The sequence below is a fragment of the Cuculus canorus genome, chromosome 11 (genome assembly GCF_017976375.1).
Source record: "Cuculus canorus isolate bCucCan1 chromosome 11, bCucCan1.pri, whole genome shotgun sequence".
NCBI lineage: Eukaryota > Metazoa > Chordata > Aves > Cuculiformes > Cuculidae > Cuculus > Cuculus canorus.
In genome coordinates this window covers 1,584,513-1,596,115 of record NC_071411.1, presented here as the reverse complement: position 1 = coordinate 1,596,115, position 11,603 = coordinate 1,584,513, and the positions used below count along the sequence as shown (strand labels likewise).

Here is an 11,603-nt window from a genome sequence, read left to right as displayed (position 1 = left end):
CGTGAGCGGCTGAGCCTTCCCGGGGCTGCCCGGTCCCGCGGGGGCTCCGCACTGCGGGGCTGCGGGCTCCGCACCGCCCGCCGGGCCGCTCCGGGTCAGGGGGCTGCGCCGCGGGGGCTCCGCGCTGAGGCGCTGCCCGGTCCCTCCGCCGGGCCGGGGGCTGCGCCGAGGTGGCGGAGCGGAGCCCTGCGGGGCTGTGGGCTCAGAGGCGCCCGCCGGGGGGGTGCGGGGCTGCCCGGCCCCGCCGTGTCCCGCGCGCCGCTCTGTGCGGGTCCCGCGCTGCCGCCCCCGCGCGGCGCGAGGCGGGGGGGGGGGGGGGGCGCGCTCTGCGCATGCGCGCGGGGCTCCGCGGGAGGGGGGCGCGCACCGAGCGCTTCGGCGGCGAGAGAGGAGGAGGAGGGGAGGAAGCAGCGTCCGCGCTCCGCGGAGCCGCATCCCGGACAGGCGCCGAGCGGAGCGGGTGCTGCTGCCCGAGCGGGCGGGGGGCCGCCTCCCAACGCCTCCCCACCCGCCCCGGCAGCGGCACCGCAGCGCCCCCGCGGAGGGGGAAGGGGCGGGGGGGGAGGAGAAGGAGGAGGAGAAGCCTCCGGTCGATGAGCAGCGCCCGGCCGTGCCCAGGGGAGCCGCGGCCGCCGCAGCAGCATGTGGAGCCCCACCGAGGAGGAGAAATACGGCGTGGGTAGGTGCTGGCACGGACGCCCCCGCACCCCCCGCACCTGGGGGCTCACCCCCCCTCCCGCCCTCTCCCGCAGCATCCGACACCGGGAGGCTGACAGCCCTACCCCCTCCCCCCGCGGCCGCTGGGCCCGGAGCTGCCCCGACCCCCTCCCCACAGCGCCGGGACCCGCCGTCTGCCCCCCCGCAATCACCTCGCTCATCGCCCCCTCCCGCAGCGGCTGCACCGGGGATGGGGGGGGGGGGGCTGCCTCCGCTTCTCCCCCATCTCCCTCCTCGCAGCAGCCGAACCCCAGCGCTGCCCCCAATCCGCAGCTTCTGGACTTGGGGGGCTGCCTCCTCCATCTCTCCCCCCGCCACTCCCGCAGCAGCCGAATCCCCCCACCTTCTCCTTCCCTCTTTCTCTCCCCCTTTCTCTTCCCCCTTCGCCATCCCCCAATCCTCCCTCTCTCTCCCCAATCCTTCCTCTCCTCCCATCCTTCCTCTCTTTCCCTTTCTCCCTCTTCCCTTTTTTTCTTCTCCATCCTCTCTCTTTCCTCCTCTTCCCCCTCTCCCCATCCTCTCTCCTTCTCCCTCTCCCTCCATCCTCTCTCCGTTTCTCCCTCTCTCTCCATCCTCCCTCTTCCCCCTCTCCCCGATCCTCCCTCTTTCCTCCCCTCCCTCTCCCCCATCCTCCCTCTCCCTCTCCCCCCCTCCTCGCCCCCCGTTTCTCCCCCTGTCCCGGTGTCCCCGCGGGGCGGTGGTCGCGGTCAGTGCCCCCCCCCCCTTTGGCGTTATCACACGAGCGTTTTTCTCCACGGGGAAGGAAAAAAAAAAAGCGGAGTTTCTGGTCGCACAAATAATCAGCAAACGAGTCGCGGAGCCCTTAATCTACTTAAGCGTGCGATTCCTTTCCCCCCCCCCCCCCCGCCTCCCGGTTTTAATCTGTGGTTTGCGGTGATCTTGTTTGTGTGGAGGGGAGGGAGCGGATTCGGCGCTGTGGCGTTAGGGGGCGCGGGGGTCTGTGCGGTGATGTGCGGGATGCGGGGGACGGGGACCCCCCAGGTGGGGCTCGAGGGGTCTGTGCGGTGATGCTTGGATCCAGGGGACAGGGACACCCCCGGTATAAGGGTTTGCGGGGTCTATGTAGCAATGTGGGGGATGCAGGGGACACAGACCCCCCCGGAATGGGGAGCATGGGGGGTCTGTGTGTTGATGCTCGGGATGCAGGAGACACGGACCCCCCCGGAATGGGGAGCATGGGGGGTCTGTGCAGTGATGCTCAGGATGCAGGAGACACAGACCCCCCCGGAATGGGGAGCATGGGGAGTCTGTGCAGTGATGCTCGGGATGCAGGAGACACAGACGCCCCCGGAATGGGGAGCATGGGGGGTCTGTGTGGTGATGCTCGGGATGCAGGGGACACAGACCCCCCCCGGAATGGGGAACATGGGGGGTTTGTGCAGTGATGTGTGGGATGCAGAGGACACAGACCCCCCCAGATGGAGATCACAGGGGTCTGTGCAGTGATGTGCGGGATGCAGGGGACAGGGTCCCCTCCCGGGATGGGGGGTTCGAGGGGTCTGTGTGGTGATGCTTGGATGCAGGGGACGGGGACCCCCCAGATGGGGAGTGCAGGGTGTCTGTGCGGTGATGGTCGGATTCAGGAGATGGAGGGCTCTGGGTGATGGGGGTTTTGCCGGTGACAGCCTGGCAGTGGGATGCGAGGGATGGGGACCCTGCTGGGTGGGGGCTCTGGGTGGTGGGGGCTCTGCCAAGAACACCCCCGGGCTGCGTGGGGCGCAGCGTCCCTTGTGTCAGCTCAGCGCCCGCTGTGCGAGGATCCGGTGCGTGAGGGCATCGCTGGGGTCTGAGGTGCGTTTTAGTGCGCAGTCGTTTCCCATCAGAGCAGAAAATGCAGAGGAGGGCAGACTTCAACTTCACTTCTCTCTATTTTGATTTAACGGTTTCTTTTTTTTTTTTTTACTATTTTTTAAAAACTATTGACATGCATAATGATACAAGTAGGTGTTCTGCCCCAATTACTTTCCTAAATGCTCCATTAAATTTACAGTTATCAATTGTTGATATTGATTTTTAAGTCCCACAGACTGTAGTGATGATGAACGTAAGAAAATAATTAAAAAGCTACCAGCGGTGCTTGCTCCAGAGCCTGTTACTCTGCTCTGTTACGGTGGGGTCTCGACAGTTGACTTGTGAGCCGTTAAAAAGTCTGATATTTATGGTGCATTTTGAGCATGTAGTCAACAAACACCAAAATGTATCAGTAGTTGTTCTTTTTTTCATCTTGTGCAATACATATCTTGCTCAGAACATTCCCAATGAAGAGAAGAATCAAGGAATTCATTTTTGTTTTAAAAAAAGGTGAAATACAGTGTGCTGGGTGTGACCCTGTGGGCGCGGGCAGTGCACGCAGGTGCCATAAATGAGAGTCCTTACCCACAGCTGCTGCAATATTGGCAGCAGATGAAGTTAATGAGCTTCGTTACATCTCAGCTGAGATGTCCAGGTGTCCACACTCGCTCATCCCTTCCCTGCCGGTGAAAGTCCCCCTCTGTTGTCCCAGCGCTGAACTTGCTGGTGGAATTGTAAGAGATGCCTCAGAAAAAGCTCATTTTCCAGGTCTGGTTGGTTTTCCTCTGTCCCGTCTCTGCCGCCGCTTCTCTCCGCTGTGCTGCAGGGTTTCATAGCCAGAGTTGTGTTTGTTTGCGTTAGGCCTGTGCTCTCAAATACAGGATGGAAAAGTAGGTGAATTAATTTTTTTTTTTTACGGAGGAAAAGAAAGGAAATCTCCATTCAGGTTGTAAACAAGTGTGGAAGAGGCATCCGGAAGAGCGAGCCGTGAATGGAAACAAGCGTCACGCCAATGAATAGTCTGCGGGCTCCAGGATGTTCCTGGGGTGTTGGGTTTTCTTCTTCAGACAGCGCACGCGTAGGGAGGTCTGAGCTAATGCTTAAGAGTTTTGGTCATCTCTAGGCAAGTTTGATTTTAATCTTGGGTAGCTTTAATTACTTTTTGTGTAATTGAAATTGGTTTGGTAATCATCCAGAGAGGGAGAATAGGTGAAAAATGCTACTTATGGCTGGAGTTCAGGTACTAGAGGTGAGGAAAGGGTACGAGTTTATTTGGAAGTAGATGAGTCATTGCTTGTGGAGAGCTCATTTTTGTGCATTTTGGGTAAACCAGTCTATAGAACGTGCAGACCTTGAGATTTGCTGATAGGAGATGCAGTAGCAAAGAAACAAAAGAAAAAGACTATATTTTTTTCTGATACCACTTGTCCTGATTTCCCAAATAAAATTCTATGTGCAAAAGTACTTTTCTTGGCATGAGCTCCTGGTACGAGGTTATGCCCTGGGCTTCAGTAGTTTGCTTTTATTTTTACTGCCGTCCACCCAAAAAACCCTGTGTACTTTCTCTGTGCTCTTGTTAAATCGTGGAATGTTTTTGATGCGCCTTTGGATTTAGGTGATAGACTTTATGTCCCTGCCAATATAAGTTGAGTGGGGAAAAAAAACCCACCTGTTTTTGCCACTGGAATGCCAGAAGGAGCTTTCAGATGAAATCGGAAGGTATGCTTGGGCACCGGAGCCTCTGCAGTATCGCCTGTATCCAGGGAAGTGGAAGTTTGAGATGAAGTGCTTAATTCTGATACTATTCTCTTTCTTGGAAGTACGTTGTGTTTTCTTCTTACGTGGGCAGCTGCATCAGAGATGAGAATTCGTAGAAGCTGTTCCTGCAGGGAGGCACCAGGGTCCCTCTCGCAGCCTGTGGGCACAGAAGGGCTTCGGCTTTCAGGGAGTTCAGGCAAGAGACATCTTGTCCGCTTGTCGGAGCCTCTTGGCAGATTCTCCTTTGCAGCTACACGGACCACAGGAGGCCTCGTTAAATGGGCTGAGGTGGAGGGCAGTGGCTCTTGGTGCTGCTGAAGTTCTCTCTGCCTGCCCAGCTGCCATTAAAGAAGTTTTCAATGCTTTCAGGTGCAGAGCGCTCTGGTACTGCCCGGCTCTCTGCCGGTCACTGGATACTCATGCAACAAAGATAGCAAAAGACTGCTCAGGATATTTCTAAATAAATAATTAAGTTAAACACTCACCTGAAAACACTGATGTTCTTGTGTTTCACAGCTACCTCCACCTGGTACCTGTTGTGGGTAATTCCCTTCTCTCCTGTTTGGAAATGCTGATTTTCGGTGCCTTTACTGCTGCGAGTTTCAAACTCCATCCCTGCTGCTGCGAGGCAAAGGGCTCTTCCACAGGTGCTTACAATAACCAGTTATGAAAACAATTAGTGAGGTTTCTAAACCGATTATTGAGGATAACGAGCTCGCCAGCCCTCTAGTGTTTTAATGTTTTTAAAGCAGTCTCTGTCTCTAAGAAAATATTTATTAAAGTGATCCAATTCGTTCTATTAGCCTTCTAAAGCAAGTATTAAATTGTAATGAACTAAAAGAAAAAGCGAAGCAGAGAGAACTCTTTAGTAAATAACAGTTAATTAAAATTTGGCAAATGTGTGGGAGCTGATTATGTATTTCATTAGGCTGTTGGTTTCTGCCCCTTCACTGTTGTACGAGCAGCACATTTAGGTGATTGTCAAGCAAGTGGGTTTGGGTTGGTTTTTTTTTAGATGTAGTTAATCCTGTACTTGTTTGACTGACCACGTTAAATACGTGTGAAATCATGGAGAAGGAGGAAAACCTGCCTGCGTAAACAGCACCTGCTCTCAGTTTATTCAAAGAATTAGTGTGAAAATGTGCTAATTGTTTTATTTACAATGAATTTTTTTATCTATATTTTCACCACTTAATTGGTGGCGATGAAAAGTAAATCCCTAAGCACGAGTACATGTACCTAATATTGCCTGTGCTCCTCCTAGGAACAGATGGAACGTGGTTAGATCTTGGTTACAGTTCTGTGCTGCGGCTCCTGCTTTCTCATCAATACCTTGATTTTTGGTTTAGGGTTTTTTTTTTTCCACCCTGTCACTAAACCTTGGCTTCCGTGTTTCCTGGTCCATGTTTGTGTTTGGACAAACAGGGCTGCAGAGCTCATGAGAAGTCTGCCTTCCCTCACCAGGTCTCTTGGCTCGCTGCCCTATTTCTACCTGTTTGTGGAGAAGGCAGCTGCTGACCGAGGGAGCGCTCCAAGCTGATCGGTATCGCGGTGTCTCTGTGTCACCGAGGCGGTTTGTCACAGGCTTAAAGGGAAAAGTTTTGGAGAGAGAGGAAAAAGTCCATCTTCATTAAGGTGGGAAGCAGCATGGATCATTGCAACTGGGCTCTGTGTTGTGGGACAACACGTATTTCATCTTCTCTCTGGTAGAACCCATCGCTGTTGGCAGCGGGAGGGAGGTGAGCGAGGGCGCTCTGTAGGGACCTGGCTTGCAACCAGAGCTGAGTGTGGAGATGTGCCATGCCAGGCGGCTTTGGGAAGGGGTGGGAGTACCTGGGGACCCTAGTTACTAGTCACAAAAACTGGGTGATAGGTGGATTGAAGTCATTTTTAGTTCCATTCAATATTATTCCCCTAAGGGCCTTTTTTGTTTGTTTGGTTGGTTTTTTTTCCTTTTTTTACCCTTAGGACTTAAAAATGCACAAAGGAATTTGTCAGTTGGGTCATAAAGGAAATGTCTGTGAGTTGTTTGACTGAAGAATGACTCACACCTTGAGATGTCTCTGGAAAAGAGCGACTCCCAGGATGCACCCGACCGGAGGCTTTCGGTATAGATGGGGAAGTTTAAGGAGGTGTCATTTTAACACAGTGGGTAATTTTCCTTTCAGTCTGGGGTCCCTCTGTGTTTCTGCAGTTGATGAGATAGCGTGGAGATGGATAAAATGTTTGTGGGAAGAGGTAATATATTTTGGCTCGTTTATTCAGAAAAGACGAGCCAAAACCCATTGTGGTTACTCATGGGAATACCTGCTCTGCAGAGCTGGGTGATAATTAATCTTTAAGATATTACTAGTTTGAGATCATCCAAATACCTGTTGTCTACAAGTACGTTTACAGTAGAAATTAGGCTAAATTTTGAACCTGCAAAGGGAAGCAATCGGATGGGTATGTTTAGCAGTTTATCATGTGGTTTGTGTGGGAATGTAGGCGCGATCTTGGAGTCGGAAGTGGTAGTGTTGCAGTACAGGGTTAACTTGTGAAGCTCGGATGGCTTTGACAGGAATTTTCTCCATTTATTTGTAGTTATGCCATATTTTGTATTCAGTGGAGACCTTCAGGACTTCAGCTGCTTGCCAGTAGAAGGGGGCAAAAGTGCTGTGCCTCTGACCTTATCCACAGCACAGAAAGGATTTTATATTTAGACTGGTTTCCTAAGGGTGGAAATTTTTAAGCGTTCGGGCTTTCTGTCTTCAGCTAACAGTACCTCTCAGCCAGTAAGGAGCGGCGTTTTGTGATGAGAGCTGGCGGTTTGAGGCACTCGGCTCCTACAGGTTTGATGGGCATTGGTACCTGGCTGGGGAAGAAAGAATTTCCTGGAGTTCCTGCAGGTGGGGGTGCAGATGAGCCGCTCCTCACTTACTGGGAAGACTGGATGATAAGGTTCTATCAGAACTCTTCTTGATACAGCTTGAGTCCCAGGGTGCCCAGGGACGGGGCTGCGGGTAGCGGAAGAGTAAAAGGCTGATGGTGCTGCTTTGCTTTGTCATGGGACTGTTGGTGAAACAGGGAATGGCAACGGGAATATCCATTGGTAGGAAACCAGGCTTTTCATGTTTACTCCAGGCACAAGTTGTTTTGCTTTCTTTTTTAACGCAGCAGGTATCAGCGCTCCTGGTTCTTGGAAAATGTAGGTAACTTTGGGGAGTTTCTTATCGGTATGCTTTGAGTTTGAGTTGATTGTCGAGCCTTTAGTACGGGAAGGGAGATTCTTCAGACTGAAATCGGTGAGGAGATTTCAAGTTGCTTCTCTTCTGAACAGTTCAAGGTGTAGGAATTTGGTGTGTGAGTATGAGGCAGTGGTGCAGGCCGTGGTTTGCAGTTGTTTGAACGAAGAGGAGAGTTTTTTCTTGGAGTTTCTATTAATCCTTCTGGCGGTAGCCTTACAGGCGGTGGCATAGCTCAGCTGGACTTGATGCTCACTGGCTTGCAAAGCTTCTCTTTTCAGCAGTTCTGAACTTCGAAATCTGGGCCCAATGTAAACATCAGGGAAATGTCTCAGAACTGTTACCAGATCTTGTGATCTAGAAAATTCTCTACCATCTATTCGGTGGCGTTTAAAGCCCACAGAAGGGGGGTAATTGGGAATGAGGACAAGATCTTTCTTTTCATATGCACAATGACGTGTAGATACACAAACTTTTCTGATTAATGTGTTCAACAGTCATTTGGAACATAGTTCTTAGATGGAAGAGCTGTAAATCCCTGACAAACTCGAAAAACTTGTGTCATCGGTGGCCGTGCGTGTTTCATTGATTTGTGCCTTTGAGGAACGGGAGCTCTCTTCATACGTGGATGTGAAAACACTGACCGAAGAATGGAGAGTCATTGGAAGATTATTCAGCCGTGAAAGAGCCTGATGCAACTTTTTCTTCTGCTTCAGAGAAATTTGTGTTAGTTTTTATAGTGAATTATTGTGTTCTTAGCTGGATTTTCACTGAGGAAGAGGCTGAAGGAAGCATCTAGTAGGATCTTGGTTCAAACCTGGTTGCAATTGACAGCAGTCTTTCCACAGATTGTTTTTAAGTTATGAGTAAGCCTTAATATCACTACGCTTTACCCTTTATGTTATTCCATTCCACAGTCTGTGTTCTCTGAACCTCAGTGCAAAGAGATTAAATGTCTCACTCAAATGACTGATGTTACTATCAACCCCCCATTGGGGTTCTTCCATGTCAAAATTTACCTTATGATCTCTTCTGGATCCTGAAATCATCTCTTAAGATTTTTTTTCTAGCTGCAATTCCTTCCTCTTAGTGATATTTTAGTGTTTGTTTAAACAACGAGTCTTTGGTTAAACCTTACTGAGGGTAGTGGGAAGATTGGTAACGGCGGGTTTGAGCAGACCAAATGCTTTCAGTATAGTTGTGAGCGATTACTTAGCTTAAGGATAAGACTTCCCTCTTGTCCCACTTCAACACTGGACTACGTTTTCTTTTCTTGAGTCTTTCTGGATATTAAGCCTTAATAAAAGCTTCTGACAAGTGGTGCCAGCTAACTCTTGGTGGTGAAAAGCAGGTCATTCTGCTTTCAGAGGGGAGCTGGTACCGGTTTCTCTCTGAAATGAGAACAAAGATTTGTCTGGATGTTACAGGGTAAGGAAGCTTATGCGCTGAAGGCTTCTAGTGTTGGCAGTGGGTAGTTGATGGAGTGGTGAATTGGTTTGTTTTCATTATGTTGGAAATCAGTCTGTGAGCTACTCAGCATGCTGGTTTAGTTCTGTGTTCTTTGGTAGGTGGCTTATTGTTCTGGAAATCTCTTATTTCTGTGGATTGGAACAGTGGAGGACTCTCACTTCCCTCTAAATGTGTTTATGAATGAGATCATGGAATGACTTGGGTTGGAAGGGACCTCAAAGCCCATCCAGTCCCACTCCTGCCATGGGCAGGGACACCTCCCACTGGATCAGGGGCTCCGAGCCCCATCCAACCTGGCCTGGAACCCCTCCAGGGATGGGGCAGCCACCACTGCTCTGGGCAACCTGGGCCAGGGCCTCCCCACCCTCCCAGGAACACATTTCTTCCTAAGATCTCATCTCACTCTCCCCTCTTTCAGCTTAAAACTGTCCTGTCCCTGCACTCCGTGACTAAGGCCCCTCCCCAGCTTTCCTGTAGGCCCCTATATAGACTTTGGTCTACATGGTACAGTGCTCCCCGTTTCTGTCTGACATCCTCTCTCTTGGGACTGAATGATTTGCAGCTCAGTTTTTGATAAACCAAAGAGGCAGCGGCCTAGTTTCACTGCATTTAGTGAGGCAGGATCCACATTTTTGCGGGATAATTTTGCCCTGACATCTGCCGTTGCTGACTGTACGAAATGGAGTGCCCTCGAGTGACAGGGTGAACGGTCCGTGTGTCCGTCTGAAGGCTGTGTTGATGGCCGCTCCTCTGGTGATGCCGCCTTAGCATGGGGAGAGCTGGCGTGGGGCGCAGGCCGGCCGGCTCTGGAGCCGATGGGCCTGCTGTCTGCCGGCCGCCCAGCTGAGCATCCGCGTGGAGCGCGTGTGCCGCTGCCAGCTCCTTGCTCAGTCATCCGCGCGGCGATTTGCAGCTCTCCATTCTGCCCACTGGCTCTTCCCTTTCAGTACCTTGGTCTGATCGGAATGATGAACAGAGTTGCACTGCTCTGGGAGTTTTGCTTTTTCTGTTTCTCCGGTTATCTCTGCATTCCAAGGGTTTTCCCCACAAGGAAGGTTGCTCTTGAAGCATTGGTCTTGCAAGAACAGCTTCTCTTTTGTCTCCAGGGAAGCAGAGGTAGAAAACCGGCTTCTCTCTCTAACTTTCCTGATCGCAACAAGGCCCTAAACTGCAACACCGATCTCATTGTTTTCAGTTCTGGAGTGGCTCTGTGGGTGGAGGATGCAATCAGAGAAAAAGAGGGTTTTCCCAGTGTTTCAGATGATGCCGTCAGCATTAAATAACGCATGTTTGCTTAAGTAAGATAAGAGGTAAGAAATTCTTTAGGTCTCATGAAAAAAAGCATCTTCAGTTATACCAGGCAAATATTTCATTCTTTTTGTTTTACTAGCGAATAGTTTACCAAAATGTCAAAGTTCTTGTGTGTGCGTTGAGAGGTTTCTTAGCAGTCTCGTAAGCTGCTGCCAGATGTCCGCACAAAGTTCTTGTGTGCAGGCAGTAGGGGCTGAAGTACTGGATTTTCAGTTAAGGAGCTGCTGTGGTCTTCCCTTCCTCCCCGTCATGGGAAGTGCACGAGCTTGACTGTAAGCGCCCGAATAACCTTAACATGTCACGAACTCACGTAGCAGTCAGACGGGTGGGCCAGGAGTCATGGCACAGTCATTGTAAGATGGGATAGGATGCAAACTGCTGTGGGATGTTACCTCTGGTTTTCCAGGTGTGGTTGTGACTCGGTGGTGCTCTCTCGTAGTTAGCCCCACACCAGGCTGCGTTCTGGTATAACCAGGAGGGTGATGGAAGCCATTCCTCCTATGGGGCGTCACTCTTTGGGGCTGCATCTGGAGCACCGCGTCTCACGCTGTGGGGTGTAAGATGAGGAGATGTGAGGAAGCCGCACGTGATGAGAGAGGAAGGTCTGCGAGGCCTGGGGTGGTACAGCCTGTACAAGAGAAGGATAAGAAGGGGTCTGGTGTGCGGTTAGCTACTTTCTAGGCGGTTATGGACAACACAGAGCCAGAGACTTTCAGAGTTGCACAGTGAAAGAAGGAGCAGTGGTGGCAAATGACAATGAGGGACATGGGTTTCCGCAGTGCGTACTGTAAAGCGCTGGAGCAGGTTGCCTGGAGAGGTGCTGCAATCTCCATCCTCCAGGATATTCCAAGCTTGGGTGGTTTCTTACTGCATTTCCTGGAGTCCAACAGTGAAGCTTAGCCACATCTGGCTCACGCTTGCAGACTGTGGAACGCAGCAGAGCGGGATGGCTGCGTGTGGTATGGGCAGTGTTTTTCCCAGTGTTTTAGGTACTGGGAAGAGGCAGAAATGTTTTAGAAACTGGAATGACCTCCATCTCTGCTTAAAGAGGAGATACTGCTGCCTTTACTTCCCACGTAGACGGCACGATGTATGGATGAAGGACTTCTGTACCTCCACAGCGGGAGCTGAATGACCTGGAACAGATTTGCAGGAAGGGGATGAGTAACTGGGATAGATGCCTGCAGAACTAGAAGCTCAAAATCAGTTCCTTAGTGGAGCTAAGGTAGTGGACGACACTGTGGGGTTTTGGTCTGTTGCTTCAGCTGTACCTCATGTCCTCAGGATGTGCAACGCTATTTTAAACGGCTC

General features: G+C 51.2%; 1 protein-coding gene across 14 annotated transcripts in view; it reads left to right on the top strand.

Moving 5' to 3' along the window:
- The first annotated feature begins 376 nt into the window (after positions 1 to 376).
- Positions 377 to 11,603, top strand: part of DOCK3 (dedicator of cytokinesis 3) — a 167,978-nt gene continuing 156,751 nt past the window's right edge. For all 14 annotated transcript variants that reach the window (XM_054076517.1, XM_054076509.1, XM_054076516.1 and 11 more), the window contains exon 1: positions 377 to 679. In XM_054076517.1, the coding sequence (XP_053932492.1) occupies positions 643 to 679 (37 nt within the window). In that variant the 5' untranslated portion in view covers positions 377 to 642. The remainder of the gene's footprint in view (positions 680 to 11,603) is intronic.